The sequence below is a fragment of the Biomphalaria glabrata genome, chromosome 14 (genome assembly GCF_947242115.1).
Source record: "Biomphalaria glabrata chromosome 14, xgBioGlab47.1, whole genome shotgun sequence".
NCBI classification, from domain to species: Eukaryota; Metazoa; Mollusca; class Gastropoda; family Planorbidae; genus Biomphalaria; species Biomphalaria glabrata.
The window spans coordinates 33,500,955-33,516,251 of record NC_074724.1 but is presented as its reverse complement, the minus strand read 5'-3'; the positions used below and the strand labels follow the sequence as shown (position 1 = coordinate 33,516,251).

The following is a 15,297-nucleotide window of genomic DNA, read 5'->3' as shown; positions in this document are numbered from 1 at the left end:
CATTAGGTGGGGAAAAATAAAGGTGATTGGTCGTTGTGCTGGTCACTTGACACCCTTGTTAAATGTGGGCCACAGAAACAGATGACCTTTACATCATCTGCCCAATAGATCGCAAGGTCTGAAAAGGGAATTTTAATTTTTTTTTTTGGATCAAATAAGAATTTAACAAATAAAATATTTATTTTAAAATCATTTATTTGGCATGGCACAACAAGAAAAATACAATACAAATGATATTTATATATGGTCATAAAAAAATATTTCATTAAAAGTTCACTGAAGTATATATGCAAACACACACACACAAATATAAGTTTTTCTGGTGTTTCGACTGTTGGACTTCGTGGTATTTCAAATCAGCCATAAACTAGTGTACATAAACACAACTTTTTCTTTACATAATATTCAACAAGAATCAGAATATTGAAAGCAACAATGAAAAAAGATGCATTTTATCAATATGAAATAAGCTCGTGTTTATTTTTATCTTAAATACATTTCGGAGCAAATAGATCTACATCAAAATATCAGGACCTATGATTTTGTAAGATTGGACCTTCATTTAACAGGTATAGAATAAGTTTGTTTTAGGATAAGCAAAACCACGATCACTTTATTTTAAAATATATATTGGTATAACATCATTAAAACAGATTTAATTATATATTAACTCCAAACACATTAAATCTAATAGCCGAATCTTTAAATTCTGATATAAGGAGGTTGGAACTGGTATATGACATTTATTTAAATGACAATCATGCCGTTAATCATAAGCCAGGTCAATGTAAATAGTCATTGCACATTGGTGTGACAAGAAAATAATTAAGCAATCAGTGGTATAGTACAGATGGCCCCTGTATTACATACGCCTTTACACCCTTCCCATCATGCAGTCTGTTGGAGTCACAGCTTGCATTTAAGTCAGCCCAGACTAGTGTGATCCAAAACGATTGTTTTAGCAAATGCTACACACTTTCATGTAATGCACAATCAAACTTTTTTTTTTTCGATACTTAAGTAAATGCTAAAAAAAAAAATGCTGTACAATTAAAAAGACTAAGTACAGATAAGCATTTTTTTAAAATATATGACCACAGAATAAAATTAAATGATATTATCGTTTATTGTAGTTGACATCCGCAAAAACAGAAATGAGAGTCAACAGAAATAAAAAAACTTAAAGTAGGTAAAAATAAAAATACTAATGGAAACAAAACAGCAGAGCGGAACAACAGAAACTTAATTTACAAAAAAGAAAATAGGTCATAAAGAAAAAATTAGTGTCATAAAGAAGTTCAAATCTATTAATCACAGCTGAAATAACCAACACCGTTCAAGTAGCCTACTAAAAAATGCTCACTGATGTAAGGCAGTTTAGACATTTCTATCGCTTTCTTTCTTTTATATAACACAAATTAAAATTTATAAAACCAAAAATTAATTTTATGGGGTCAAATCAACGTTGGTAGGAGAGAAAGAGTTAATGCTATCATAGAGAATCATTGTAATGAGAGTGCGTCATTATCGATAGTGTTTCATTCAAGCTCAACATTTTGTTTCATTCCTTGTGTGAATCATGTTATCATTAACTTGAGTTACACAAGTCACAATACATCACGATGGGCCCATACTTTACAAGACTAGTAATGTTTTCATTAGTAAATGTTCAGTGTTTAGCCTTACACTTCTGTTATGCTGTTATAGTATATTTTTTCTTTAGTATTAGAAAGTTAAAAGTCATTTTCATGTCCATTTTTTGTGTGTACAAGACCTACACATATTTGATTAAAAAACGAAATGTCTAACTAGCAACTATGTAATACAAACAAGCTTTCAAAGTGCTTAATGAATTAGTTTCATCTAGCAGAGGCTACAGTTTTTTGGTCCATAATCAAAAATTTTAATAGCAACTTTGAACTTGGATGATTTATCCTAAGATAAGATAATTTTTATTGATCCAATCTAATGGATATTCAGTTTGACTACAATTGACAAGCTCTGTACAAAAACAATATTGATTAAATATTGATGTCCTCATGCCAGCATTAAAGTAGGTCAATTGTGCTTATGTTTACATTTCACAACTTGAATATTTCATTGAAAATAACGCAAGAAATAGGACACACACGAGATGTGTTATTGGGTGCCCATACCTTTACAGGTGTAACTAAATAAATAAATACCAACATTTTCTCTTATTTACATGAAAGTTGAGCTTATTTTTATACTCATCCTTTCTGAGCTCTTATCTTATCTTATAAATTTCAGATGTTCCTTCAAAGTAGAAGACAATTACATCCCCTGAGTATCCTTGTTTTAATCTAGTTTTATCTTATAAACTACAGATGTTTCATCTAAAGATAAGATAATTATGTCCGACACATATCTGTGTGTTAATCTAAATCTTATCTCAGAAATTCATGCAACCAGGAACTTTCAAAATTAGTCTACAAGTGAGCATCTTAATTTTTCATCCTTGTAAATATACATCTTAAACTTTCTAAAACTTAATAATACACCCAACCTAATAAATGTATGAACATTGCAACAAAGTTTATATATTTTACATTAATTTTACTAAGAAAACTGGCCACTTTTGTTGTTAATTAAGACAATTATTATCAAGTTAAAAGCTACCATTTAGCTATTGCCATACTGCTTCATGGCATCAGATGGTTTGCAAAAATCAATCAAACACAAAAAAAAAAATGTCCTTTAAAACTGACACAGTTAGAAAGTTAAAATATTCTATGAAAGACTTAGGGTTCTCAAAAGTTGCTGGCTGACTCAAGATAATACATTTACAGTATGTTACTAGTTTTCTGTCTGGGCTTGGTTCGCATAGTTCTGGAAGATTTATGAACTCTTTGGCACCTGCAGGGAAAACAAATGCACACTGAATGTTTTAGCTCTATCCAAATAGATTCTGAACTATTTCATTTAGTTACATAGGTCACCTCAAAAAACATAAATATACATATATGCAAAATACCCAAACACATACAAAAAAAGTTACTTATAAAAATCTTATTTCAGTACATAGCAAACAAAACAGCAATAAAAAAACAACAACACAACCCACTGCAGAAAAGTTCCATTTGGAGAGTTCTATGGATGGCGGAGAATGGACCATTGGCCATCCCCACCTTGTTCCATGGATATTCCGGTTACAGTCTTCAGACCTAGATGTTTCCTTTTATGTCAGTATTGGAGAAAATTGCCAAGACCGAAAACTCCCTTAAAATGCGGGGACTATATATTTTTAAAAAGCCTGAGGAAACACCCAGCCTACACTAAATGCCCAAACACATACAAAAAAGTTACTTATAAAAATCGTATTTCAGTACATAGCAAACAAAACAGCAATAAAAAAAAAAAAAACACAACCCACAATGCTCACAAATAGCTTCACAGATTTATCAAGAAAGAAGGGGAAGAAAAAAACAACAACAACCCATACAAAAACTCTTTTGTTTCAATAATCCTTTAAACAAGGAAATGGTTACACAAGCCAGGTCAACCAACAATTTGAACATTACTTCTATCTCCAATAACCATCATTGAGTAGATGAACACATGGATATGATAGGAGTATACATAATAAGCCTTTCTTGATTTAAAGGGAAACTCCAATAGATTTGACAATTTTTGATATAATATGTGTTTTGATATACAGACAATGTATATTATTCTTTTTGCTTTATTTCAATAATAACTTAGTAAAAGAAATAGATCTAGGTCAATGCAGTTGGATCTAGTTCTTGTAAGCAAAGAAAAAAATATGTGTTAAGGTAGATCGACATGCTTGACTAACCACGGCAGTGTGTATTTTCTCGCCAGACCACTCAACACACAACAAACACTATCGCTTGGTTGTCTTGTCATAACTGACTACACGTAGTCTCGACTAGCCTTACACTGAACAGTTTTTTAGAATCAGTCAGACACACGATCTATTTACTTTTTGGGACAGGAAAGGGTGTAGATGAAAATGTTACTTTCTTTTCTCGAGTTGGTTATCCTGATGCTTTTAGATATATATACATATATATATATATATAACTGTACCATAGTCATGGGCTAGTCCATCATTTATACTAACAGCTACTGTTAGAATGAAGCTATCTAACACTAAGCATTTAAACCAAAAATGGTAAAATGTTTACTATTACAGCTTTTTACAGAATTTAAATATGTCAATAGCACAAATTTGAAAAACCATCGGGGTTTCCCTTTAACCTTCATATAAGCATTTGTTCAGAACTTGTTTCAGGTACTATAAATAGAACGCTTACTTACCTTTGACGAGCTGCTAGTTCTTCCAAACAATTTGTACATTTCGTTAGTTACATAGACAGCTGGGAACATAAGATGGAGGGGGAACAGACTGTGGACAGGAAACAAAAAGTTCTAGAAAGTGGATCAAGTAGGTATATACAATGTTTCTTTTGTCATTACGTGAGGCTAATCAATATTTCCCTGTCAGGAAAAGGTTACATATAAAGTATGTATATAAATAAATATATAAATTATTACATCAACACTATCTTACTGTAACATGAAGACATCATTATCATCTGGCTCCAACTTATATCAATTAACTTGACATATGTTGGAGTGATGTTTTTTAATCCCCACTTAAACCAAGAATACTCAGCTCACTAAATATAACATCTTCAAACGAAATGCTCTCAGCATTATGTAAATTTAGATACATTAGCCTATGTCAAACTATTATAATTCAGGGTTGCCAAACATCAAACTAATCAAGATGATCCAAGATCACATCTAACTTGGACTGATGATAGTTCTCCTACTTACAACAATTCTCTAGGTGGCCCTGCAGCAGTTGCTCCTAATATACTGAATGGAAATATTAACGTGAAAGCCATGGTCCTGAAACAAAAACAAGTTAAATAAAAATAAAATTTAAAACCTGGCTCATATTGAGTGAAATTGCATTAACTATTTTGAATTATACAAATGTGTAATTAATTTTTTATTGGTAAAGACTAATAATAATAAATTTGAAATATATTAATTAATTGTTTTTGATTAGCCAAACTTGTCAAAAGCAATTTAAAAAAAAAAAGAAAGTTCCTCAAGTCTAAATTCCAATTTGAGCCTCCATGATGAAAGGCCAACATGCTTTGCCATGAACTATTCAAGTGCTTGTAAAAATAAAAGGTTTTATTAGTCTAATGACTGGTGTTTAAAGGCTGTGCTTGTTGGTCAGGGTGTAACTGTAGGGATTGTTACTGGTTTCCTACCCCTGATTTTCCATATAAAACAAAATGAATAAGTTATGACTACTTGAATAATTGTTTAATTTTTTTTATTGTTTCATGCATTGTCAATGACAATGAATAATTGTGCACAGTTTTAACTTGATCTCAGAATGGAAAGTGGTAGATAGAACGTGCAAAGATTCTGACCAGAACGACAGATGGAGTGAGTTGATATAGGGTCGGTAAAAAAAATAGATGTGTTTTGCTTCTGTAAAAACTTTTATATAGCTAATCAAAACCGATGTTTCACAAAAAAAAAATTAAATGCAATCTAGAGCTAGGGGTTTTTACTGCTAATATGAAGTTCTCAAGTTTAAATTCTGCTGTAGGTCTAAAATTGTTCTGAAAACATGAAGACCGCAAACGGTGTTATTAAATATCTTTTAATATCAGATTGCTTCGGCTGTGCTGGCCAAACAACACTCTTGCTTATAGTAGGTAACAGAAGGAGATCAATTCTGTTTCTCCTGCTCTGCGTTTGGTATAAAATGTTTTACGTGTTTCTGATGTTTCTTCAGCGTTGAAGTTAATCTACTTCCTAGTCCCAAACCTCCCACAGACGAGGGATGGCAGTGGGCAGGGTATGAACCCAGGACGACCATCAAACAACTGAACCATAATCCAGCATGCATACCACACAACAAGGCAGCTATCCAGGAGATGTGGATCTGTAATTCTCAAAGAAAACCTCACCACACTCTTCTATCCTGTAATCCAGTGAGAGGGTTGTTTGTCTTAACCTCACACATTTGTCTCAGTTTTACAGACAATAAAAGTTAATAAAACAAGAGTATAAATATAAAGTCCTGATAAAATGCATTCCTACCTGGTATAAAGAGACTCCCAGTATCCTACTGCCAAATGTATAGGCAAGCCGAAGGCTAAGTAGTATGGCCAGTTGTTTTCCAGATGTGCCACTCTTGTATACCCTGGTATACCTTTTGGAGCAAAAACAAAGAAGTCGATAAACCTCAGAGGCTGAATACTGGATTACATATACATCAAGTAACATAATTGACTGCTCAACAAATCTATGATAAGGAATAAATTGAGAAGGAAAATCCTGACAAAAACAGCCACTGTCTTAACTGCTTGCAACACAACCCCTTTATCTTCTCTCAAATGGATGGGTGGGTCAGGGTGGCTGCTTGGTCATGTGGTATGCATTCTGGACTATCGTTCAATGGCCATGACGGTAGCAGGGTCAAACCCTGCTTTGGGCTAGGATGCATGTATCTACAAATCTGAAGGAACTTCCAAATTTTATAAATCCATTTAATATGTGTGTTAAAAAACAATGTATAAATAATAAATATCGTATACTATTTGTTCACTGTAACACAGTGAGAATGCTAGAATCCTTTTTTAATTGTCACTCTTTGTTTTTTTCTAGTATAATTGAAGCACATTATTTGGTTATTTCTGTTTTCAAGTCTCATAGGACTATACAAGATATGTTTTAGTCTTACCTAGCAATGCCCACTTGTATTCAAATGCATACAATGCATAAAAAAGTGAGTAATGGAGCCACTCAAACAAGCCTGCTAGCCACGCCCAGGGAATCATGGCACAGACGATGCTAGCCTTTGACAGAGAAGATAGAGTAATCATTTTAAATGATAGTAATAAAACCTAACAAGAAAATCAATAATCAATTAGAAATAAATTTTAATTGTTTTTTTTTGTGTATAATTTTAGTTTATGAAATATAAGCATCTTATTTTAAAAGTGTATAAATTGGTACCAGAAAAAAAGAAAGAAACTATTAAAAAAAATAACAACAGTAATTTAAATGCTTAGTTTAAACATTCATTGTGACCATGGCTTTAAAATATATGCAGAAATTTAGTGATTAAATAATTTATTATTATAGAATCATTATAGTATTATGGTAGTATTAAAAGTAACATATTAAAATGACAAAAAAAAATAAAAAATAATAATATTTATGTGAAAGAATGACTATTTTCTACTCTTTTGAATAAAATTTTAAAATATACAGAAAAAAATAATTAAGCACCTTTTAATTTTAATAATTAGGAACTAACATTAGCAACACTAGTTTGTGGTTATGCCTCAATAGTTAACACTAGTAAATGTGATTTACACATTAAAAAAAAAGTTCCCCAATCAGACCTCGTGATCTATGGGACAGATGATGTAAAGGTCAGGTTTCTATGACCCATGGTAAATGAGGGTGTCATATGGCCAGCACAACGACCAACCGCCTTTACTTGTCCCCAACTAACGTCAGGTACCTACTAGATCTGGTTGGATTCAGAGGCATCCTGAAGATTCCAAAGTAAAAATCCCAGTCTTCACTAGGATTTGAGCCCAGTGGCTTTACCACTCAGCTCCTGTGCCTCTGATTTACACACAACAGAAAAATTTCAAAATAAGGTCTTTTTAAAAAAAGTAAGTGTCTAATAGTCCATTATAATTGAAATGTAAAATTCTAAAATAATGGTCTTTAAAAATTAAATGTAAGAATTAAAGAAAGACTATTTCAAAATGGAGAGTAAAAATTGTACCTGAATGATAAAAATAAATTGATAAATACTGCTGAAGATGAACTCACTAATGTTAGTACCAATGGATGTTGACTTTGGTTTACCATACTTAAATGCAAACACTTTGTCTGCCACTTCCTAAACAAAGATAAAATAATTTTATTTCAAACAATTTCATTATTGTAGCTGTCAGGAGCAGGGGTGTGTAAAATGTCAGAGTGTGTATGTTTGTTCATTTATTTTGTTGTGAGTTGTGTTTTAACCTAGTTTTAATTACTCAGGGGAGGTTAATGTGTGTTAGACCAGTAGATAAATGGAGTGGCTGATCTGGTTCTGGTCAGGAGTTGTGTACGATGGGGATATAATTTTTTTCTGATGTGGTATTGGTATAGCTCAGAGGGGTAATGTCTAAGCCTATTGACTACTTACTTATGCTTCAACTGAAATAACCTAGTTTGACATCCAAGTGCAAACACCAAGGTGCCATCAGAAGTACTTGGATCATTTAATTGATTATTATTATTATTGAAAATATATCATATTGCGTATGTGAAATGGTCTTGTTGTAAATAAATCCTATGACTTTCTTGCGCCAGTGTTGATTGTTTGTACAGACTTGGTACATACTAAATAAACTTAAAATAGTCAGCCTAGGTAACAGCTCCATCATTTATAAGTGCCACTCACCTCTAATCGAGCCAATTGTATATATATTGAAGGATCAGTTTCATAGAGCACTTTACTTTTGGGGTCCATATAAAAATCCATCTAAACCCACTATTATATAATTTACAATGGATGCCACACTGTTTGAATGGATAATCTCTCTGAGTGACTAGAGCAGTGGATTTGCAGTACACAACTTACATTGTTGTTGATGATGCTGGTCAGTTTGATCACAGCCATGCTGGGAAACCACCACAAGAAGTGTAAAATGTATTCTGAGATTGCAAAGCTGCTAGCAAAACTGTCTCCTGGAAAAGAGCAAGTTTAATAAGAAAAATATGTTTAAAAAAAAAGAGGAATAACTTCATATTTGCAGCCATCTTATCTTATAAAATACAATCTTTACTTCAGAAAAAAAAGGTGATTACATCCTATGTGTGTCCCTAGGTCAATCTAGTCATGCATGTTAATCAATGACTTAAATTCTGGCAAATCACTGGTTTTCCTGGCTGACTCAGTCAACCCATTACATGCTCTAATAGCACTTGAGAAGAAGGAACATTTGTACAAATTTCTCTTAGCATATGGAACAAGGAATTTGCCTTTAACTTTGTGTCTTTCTGTGCATTTTATTAGGTTTTTTTTTTTTAATATTTGAAGATAATGTTCAGTGTTTTATGTATAGTTGCTACTTTACTTTTGAGTCTTCTGTCCTGAAGGCTTTCTAAATTTAGTGATTTTTACTAAAGGTGTTACTCTAGTCAAATGTGAATATTTGTTTGTTATGAATCTCACTGCTCTATTTTGTGTCTGTTACAGTTTCTTAATGTTTTCTTCAGTTGAGGGGTCCCAAACAGATATCTCAATACATTAAGATTTATTTTCCATTTAAATATGAAACAAAATTAATTTATTACCCCTAACTGATACCATTAACTAATTGGTTAATTATTTTTTTATTGATTCATTTTGTTTAGGAACAATGAATAATTGTGCAAATTTCAACTTGATCCAAAATGTGAAGTGGGAGAAATAAGGTGTTCAAAATTTGTACCAGACAGGCAGAGTGAGTTGATATAAGCTTTGTAAAAAATTAAGTCCAGTCATTTTTAATAAATGCTAATGTTAATTATTACTTTTTAAATGTAACTGTAAACTATCAATATACAATTATCACCATCAATCTAACCTTAAGGTAAAAATACCCTAGAGGTATGCAAACTTTGATAAACTTGTTTGTTGATATTATCTTATAGATGTTCTCAAAGAAGAAGACAAATAGTCTAATGCTTTTTGATGTGTCAATTAGAGACTTAAACACTGCTAAGTGTTATGGCAAGATTAGGAACTAGTTATTTGTTTCGGAAATAGGGGAAATTTAGACTTAGAGACAATGGCGTGACTAGTAAAAATAAGACTAGGTTTTAGGCAGAGCGAAATATCAGCCGATGTAAACAGACTACTTTAGGACCCCTTAGAGATAGGAAGCTTGTTATGAACGTAGAGAGTTAGTTGACATTCGAAGGTTCCTTTCATTGCTATTAAACTTCTTGTTCAGTATCAGCGTCCATTAACTTATATTGATTGTTCTGCCTTTCACCGGTGTTATTGGATCTCGTTGGTTTATCTGCATTAGTCACAGCGGAAGCACCTAACACAAGTCATTGGCTTTCCTGGCTGATTCAGGCATCTGGTTTCATGCTCTAATGCAAGTATATGGAATAAGAAATGTGCCTTTATCTTTGTGGTCTCTGAGTATTTAATTAGGATGTGTTTTAGCATTTGTTAATTAGAGTTCAGCGTTTCATGTATTATTGATACTTTACTTTTTAGCATTCTGTCATAGAGTGTCTCTAGCATGAGTGATTTTACAAATGGTTTTACTCTATTACGCATCAGCTCTGGATTCTTTATGTTTTCTTAAACTGAAAGGTCACAAACAGAAGACAAATATTCTAATTTTGGTCTAACCAATGCTTTTATCCATATGTAACATCTGCAATGCCCACATAATAATTTTTATCTGGCAGGGCCAGGTATAAAGTCCAGACAAATGTCACAGCAGCGAATAACTCTTTCAATCCATCATTATCACTCTTCTGAACTTCAGGTTTCAGAGAGAGTAAAATTAAAAAGGGGCAATGTAATTAGGTTAATCATTGGATTCAATTTTTCCTAAACGTAATTCAATGAGATTGCAGTTTTTTTTTTTTAGTAAACTTCCACTCTTTCTACTCAAAATATTTTTTTTTAATTGGCTACCCACAAAAGTATTTCTAGAATAGTTTTAATAATTACCAAAAAAGCTGCCGATATAAGAACAGCCAGACTGTATGAGGAAAGTTATCTGAAACCATTTTAAAACAATCATTAAAAAGAAGTGGATGGATAGCCTGCAATAAAGGAAGAATATATGCAATCTGGCATTAACTGTTAACATTAACACTACTTTCTTTCACAAATGAAATGACTTCTCCATTGCTTGTGAAAAACCAGGGCAGTAAATTTACTATTGATGGACTGCCCAGACTTCAGCACTGGCCTCTTTTCCATGCTGACTGTATAAAAATGGATGAAGCATCAGCATCATCAGGATTTGGGGTCAGGTTGCTGCAAGAATTTGACAGAGAGTGATGGTCTTACCCAGAGGCACAGTGGTATAGTGGTAAAGCATTTGACTACCAAACCAGGGGTCTTTGATTCGAATCCTGGTGAAGATTGGGATTTAAAATTTCGAGATCTTCAAGGCTCCTCTGAGTTCACCCAGCTCTAATAGTTACCCGACAATAGTTGGGGAAAAGTTACGGTGGATGATCGTTGTGCTGGCAACTTTTTACCAGACAGACAGAATAAGCAAGCTTTGTAAAAAGATACACTGACTTTGACATCTTTAAATCAAGAAGTGAGGAAAAAAAAGGATTATAAAATTAGGCAAAAACTCTCTTGTTGCTAATTTATAAGAAATATAGAGTTTGACCACTGTATAAGCAATATTTTAGTTATCCATGTTAACATAAGAATTCCAATTATGCCTTAGGGTTAAAAAAAAATCTTTTTAAAATATTTTTTTTCTAGAAAAACAGTGAACAATCAGAACAATAAAACTATCTAGTTTAATGCTGGCCAAACGCCTCAACCAACATTTACTGAATCCAGTTTCATGAATTGGTGCCCAAATATTTTGTTTTGTCTACACCTAAAAATGGTATCAAGAGGGTTCATTTTTCTCGGCTTTTACAAGTCAAATCATCACAAGTTAATTTATAAACTTGTGGGCTTTTACAAGTCAATTCATCATAGGTCAATAATATATAAACTTTTAGATTCTGCAGCCCTGAATTAACATTATACCACTTACCAAGAGTGCTACACCTGCTGTGGTGACTGTGTTCCATATGATGTCTTTCATTGTCCTGTATAACAAAATATCACACAATCACACAAAGTTAAGAATCAAATCTTGACTCAAGTGAAAAATATGAGAAACATAGCATAGAGATATATTACCCTTCAGGTTCTTGTTTTTTCAGTTGCTCGTTTCTCTTTTTTGCTATCTCTGAGAATCTTTTTGGTGGAGATGGCCTGTTGGATATAAGCCTTGCTTCATCGCGCCAGCACTTTAAGGCGACCCACCAACCACTTAATGAATCTTTGACGCCAAATATGATGTCCCAAATAAAGATTTGTAAGACTGAAAGTATCATCTGAAAAATTTAGACAAATGATTGAATTGCAAAAAACATTTAACAAAAGTTGCTGATATGCCAGCTTGAGCAAAGTGTAACTATATTTGAATCATGAATGACATTGTTCTTACACATCAAAATAACTCTAGACTACGAATCTTGTGAATCTGAATTCAATAAAGAGGATTTACTTAATAATAATTTGTGATGTATTGGTAGAGCTTTTGAGTGTAGGTTTATGAGCCTATTGTCTACAATAAGACCACAAATCGGAGGTGAACAGCATTTAACAATTAGACTAGTGAATTACCTTCTCTAGATCATCATTAGACATTGATTAGACTTAGATTTAGTCTAGATCTTGACTGTGGACTGTAGGACTAGACTAGATTAGGGGTAGGATGGTTGCCTGGTCGTGCAGTTTGTGCGCTGGAATGTCGTTTGGATTTATCAATGGTCCCAGGTTCAAACCCTGCCCGCTCCCATCCCCCGTTGTCCTGCGGGAGGTTTGGACTAGGAAGTAAATTATCTTCAACTCTGAAGGAACATCCGAAACACGTAAAACATTTTACAAACAAACAAAACAAACATATATATAGTCTAGATCTAGAAGTTAATAACTTAATATTATTTAATTATTATTAGACTACCACTAGTAACTAGTACTAGTAAATGACTAGTATACTATATATGTTTATAATATTATACAGACTCTAGTAGTAGATCTAGTACTAAGTAGTAGTAGTACTAGTTTACTAGTGACTAAATAAATATAAATATAAAATTTTAATAAAATATTCTAGACCTTGAATCTAGAATAGATCTAGACTAGAGTCTATCATCTATTAATCCCTATCAAAAAAAAATCTATGACTATCAATTATGAATTAATCAATCGTTATCAGTACGGTTATGCCTTCACGACAACAACTAGAAAATAGGGTATTAACTATTAGTTTACGGAATCTAGATGTAGATTATAGATTATAGTATAGTATAGTCATAGATCTACTCTAGAATACTCTACATCTAGATTAATCTAGATCTAGATTCTAGATTACATTATGACCTTAGTGAAAAGGCTTAGTCTAGTTGTCACGCCTTGGCCTTGGCCTTAGGCTTAGAATTTAGATTTAGGCGTTAGGCATCTACTTCATCTAGACTAGAGTAGTAGAGTGACTAAGAGTCTAGTATCATCTAAGTAATGATCTATTAATATTAGATCTAATTCTAATCACTATAATTACTATAATTTAACTATAAAAAAAAATCTTTGACTATCAATGTCCACAATGACAATTATCAATGACTGTATGACAATTAATCAATCGTTATGCCTTCTCGACAACAACTAGACAATAATAATTAGACTACATGTAGATTATAGTCTAGATCTAGATTAATCTAGAATCTAGATTACCTTAGTCTTAGAATTTAGATTTAGATGAGCCTAGAGTCTAGACTAGATCTAGAATCTTTCTTAAATTTAGCACTCTTTGTTGATGTTTTTATTTGCATGAACATCGCATTCATTTGTTGTTGTCACTGACCTTCATTTCTTTCAAATGAAAAATGTTCCTTTAGAATTGAAGAATCAATTTGTTTTATAGTCTAAAAATAAAAATAGTCTTATTACCAGCATAGTCATAGCTTCTGATATTATAGTCGCAGGGCAACCCATGCCATGCTCTAATAGCACTAGAAAAGAAGAAGCATTTGTACAAATTATTCCTAGCATATGGAACAAGGAATTTGCCTTTATTTCTTTTTTTTTAGTGTCTTTCTGAGTATTTTATTAGGTTTTCTTTTTGTATTTGAAGATTATGGTTATTTTTTTCTGTAGGCCTATATATTGCTACTTTACTTTTAAGTCTTATTCTATGGCTGAAGGGTTTCTAAATTTAGTGATTTTTCTAAAGGTGTTAGCCTACTCTAATAAAATGTGAATATTCGTGTGTTATGTTATGAATGTCACTGCTCTATTTTGTGTACGTTCTATTTTGTTTTCTTGAGTTGAGGGAATCCCAAACAGATAATGCATATTCTATTATTGGCCTGGCCAAACCTCCCACAAGACAACATCTGCAGCGGTCAGAGTTCGAACCCAGGTACTATTGAGACTACTGAACAATAAGAATCCAGAATGCAATTAATTATACTTAGATGGACAGTTAAAATTCCTATTTTTAAAACAAGATTACAAAGAGAGTTGATTTTATACAAAGTCACAGTAGAACCCTGTGGATAGACAGACAGGTTTCGACATTTTGTACACGACTATCAGAAGCTTCAAACTACACAGGCAAAAATTCGTTCACCCCCCGGGTCAGCCGAGTGTGGGGGAGGGGGCGATCGCCCCTACCACCCTCTCTCACGGATCCGTCAGTGGGCCGGCGCTGGATAACCGAGTTATAAAACATTTGTCTTCCGAACCGAGAGGTCCTGAGTTCAGATCTCTCTGGGAGGCTGGGATTTTGAGTCAGGATAGTCACTGAGTCCACGCAGCTCTAATATGAGTACATTAGATCTGGGCCTATGTTAGGGAATTTTGTGTAGTCCTAACTTAAAGGCGTTTGGTCGTTAACCTAAGGCCATAGAAACAGGCGAGCTTTACATCATCTGCACCCATAGATCGCATGGTTTGAAAGGGATAGGCCTAGCTAGCTACGAGTACTTTAACTTTTATATTATCGGAAGTGGTAATGGGTCTCACTCTTTTTGGGTCCGGCGTCCACCTAGGCGAAGGAAAGCTCGATCTGAATCCAAACCTCCGCTGCCTTGCGACTAAACCCAGAAATGACAATTACACAACAAGTGTCCATTACGTTGCTTGTAACACTCAGTGGTCCTACTACTACCATCATTATCAAACTCTGTTTTGGTGAGGGCCTGAGAGGGCTTTCTTGCAAAAGCCCAGCTGGTCAGAAATACTGCTGCTGTGCGTAATGCAGGCAATAGCTAAGCCTATTACCATAAACATAGATATATTTAGTTTTATGGTAGCTAAAGCTACTACACTAAAGTAGTGTAGAGACGCACTTTAGGTGACTGATAGTGGCGACATTAATCCAAAGCGAGACTGTAGCTTATGTAGATTAACAGAGAGTCGAGGATAGGGTTCATAGAGGTAACATGATAGTGACT

At 33.3% G+C, this 15,297-nt stretch overlaps 1 protein-coding gene across 2 annotated transcripts; it reads right to left on the bottom strand.

Annotated features, from left to right (window-relative positions):
* Window positions 1-179: 179 nt before the first annotated feature.
* Window positions 180-13,730, bottom strand: LOC106051017 (etoposide-induced protein 2.4 homolog). 2 transcript variants are annotated; one of them, XM_056011082.1, is made up of 11 exons: window positions 13,574-13,730; window positions 11,975-12,171; window positions 11,826-11,880; window positions 10,766-10,814; window positions 8,669-8,775; window positions 7,823-7,939; window positions 6,761-6,875; window positions 6,118-6,229; window positions 4,825-4,899; window positions 4,303-4,390; window positions 180-2,877 (listed from the first exon to the last, which is right to left on the bottom strand). In XM_056011082.1, the coding sequence occupies exons 2-11, from the start codon at window positions 12,169-12,171 to the stop codon at window positions 2,860-2,862; spliced, it is 933 nt and encodes a 310-aa protein (XP_055867057.1). In that variant the 5' UTR covers window positions 13,574-13,730; the 3' UTR covers window positions 180-2,859. The 2 variants fall into 2 exon arrangements, with proteins under 2 accessions (XP_055867057.1, XP_055867056.1); XM_056011081.1 differs by lacking the exon at window positions 13,574-13,730 and adding an exon at window positions 12,464-12,668.
* Window positions 13,731-15,297: the final 1,567 nt, after the last annotated feature.

Excerpts from the sequence above, each read along its gene's own strand:
- LOC106051017 (XM_056011081.1), bottom strand. The coding sequence starts at position 12,487 with ATGTCTAATGATGATCTAGAGAAG. Across the intron at positions 11,881-11,974 it reads AAAAAACAAGAACCTGAAGG|GACAATGAAAGACATCATAT; the intron begins GTAATATATCTC and ends TTTGTTATACAG. Across the intron at positions 4,391-4,824 it reads GGGCCACCTAGAGAATTGTT|TCTGTTCCCCCTCCATCTTA; the intron begins GTAAGTAGGAGA and ends TCCTGTCCACAG.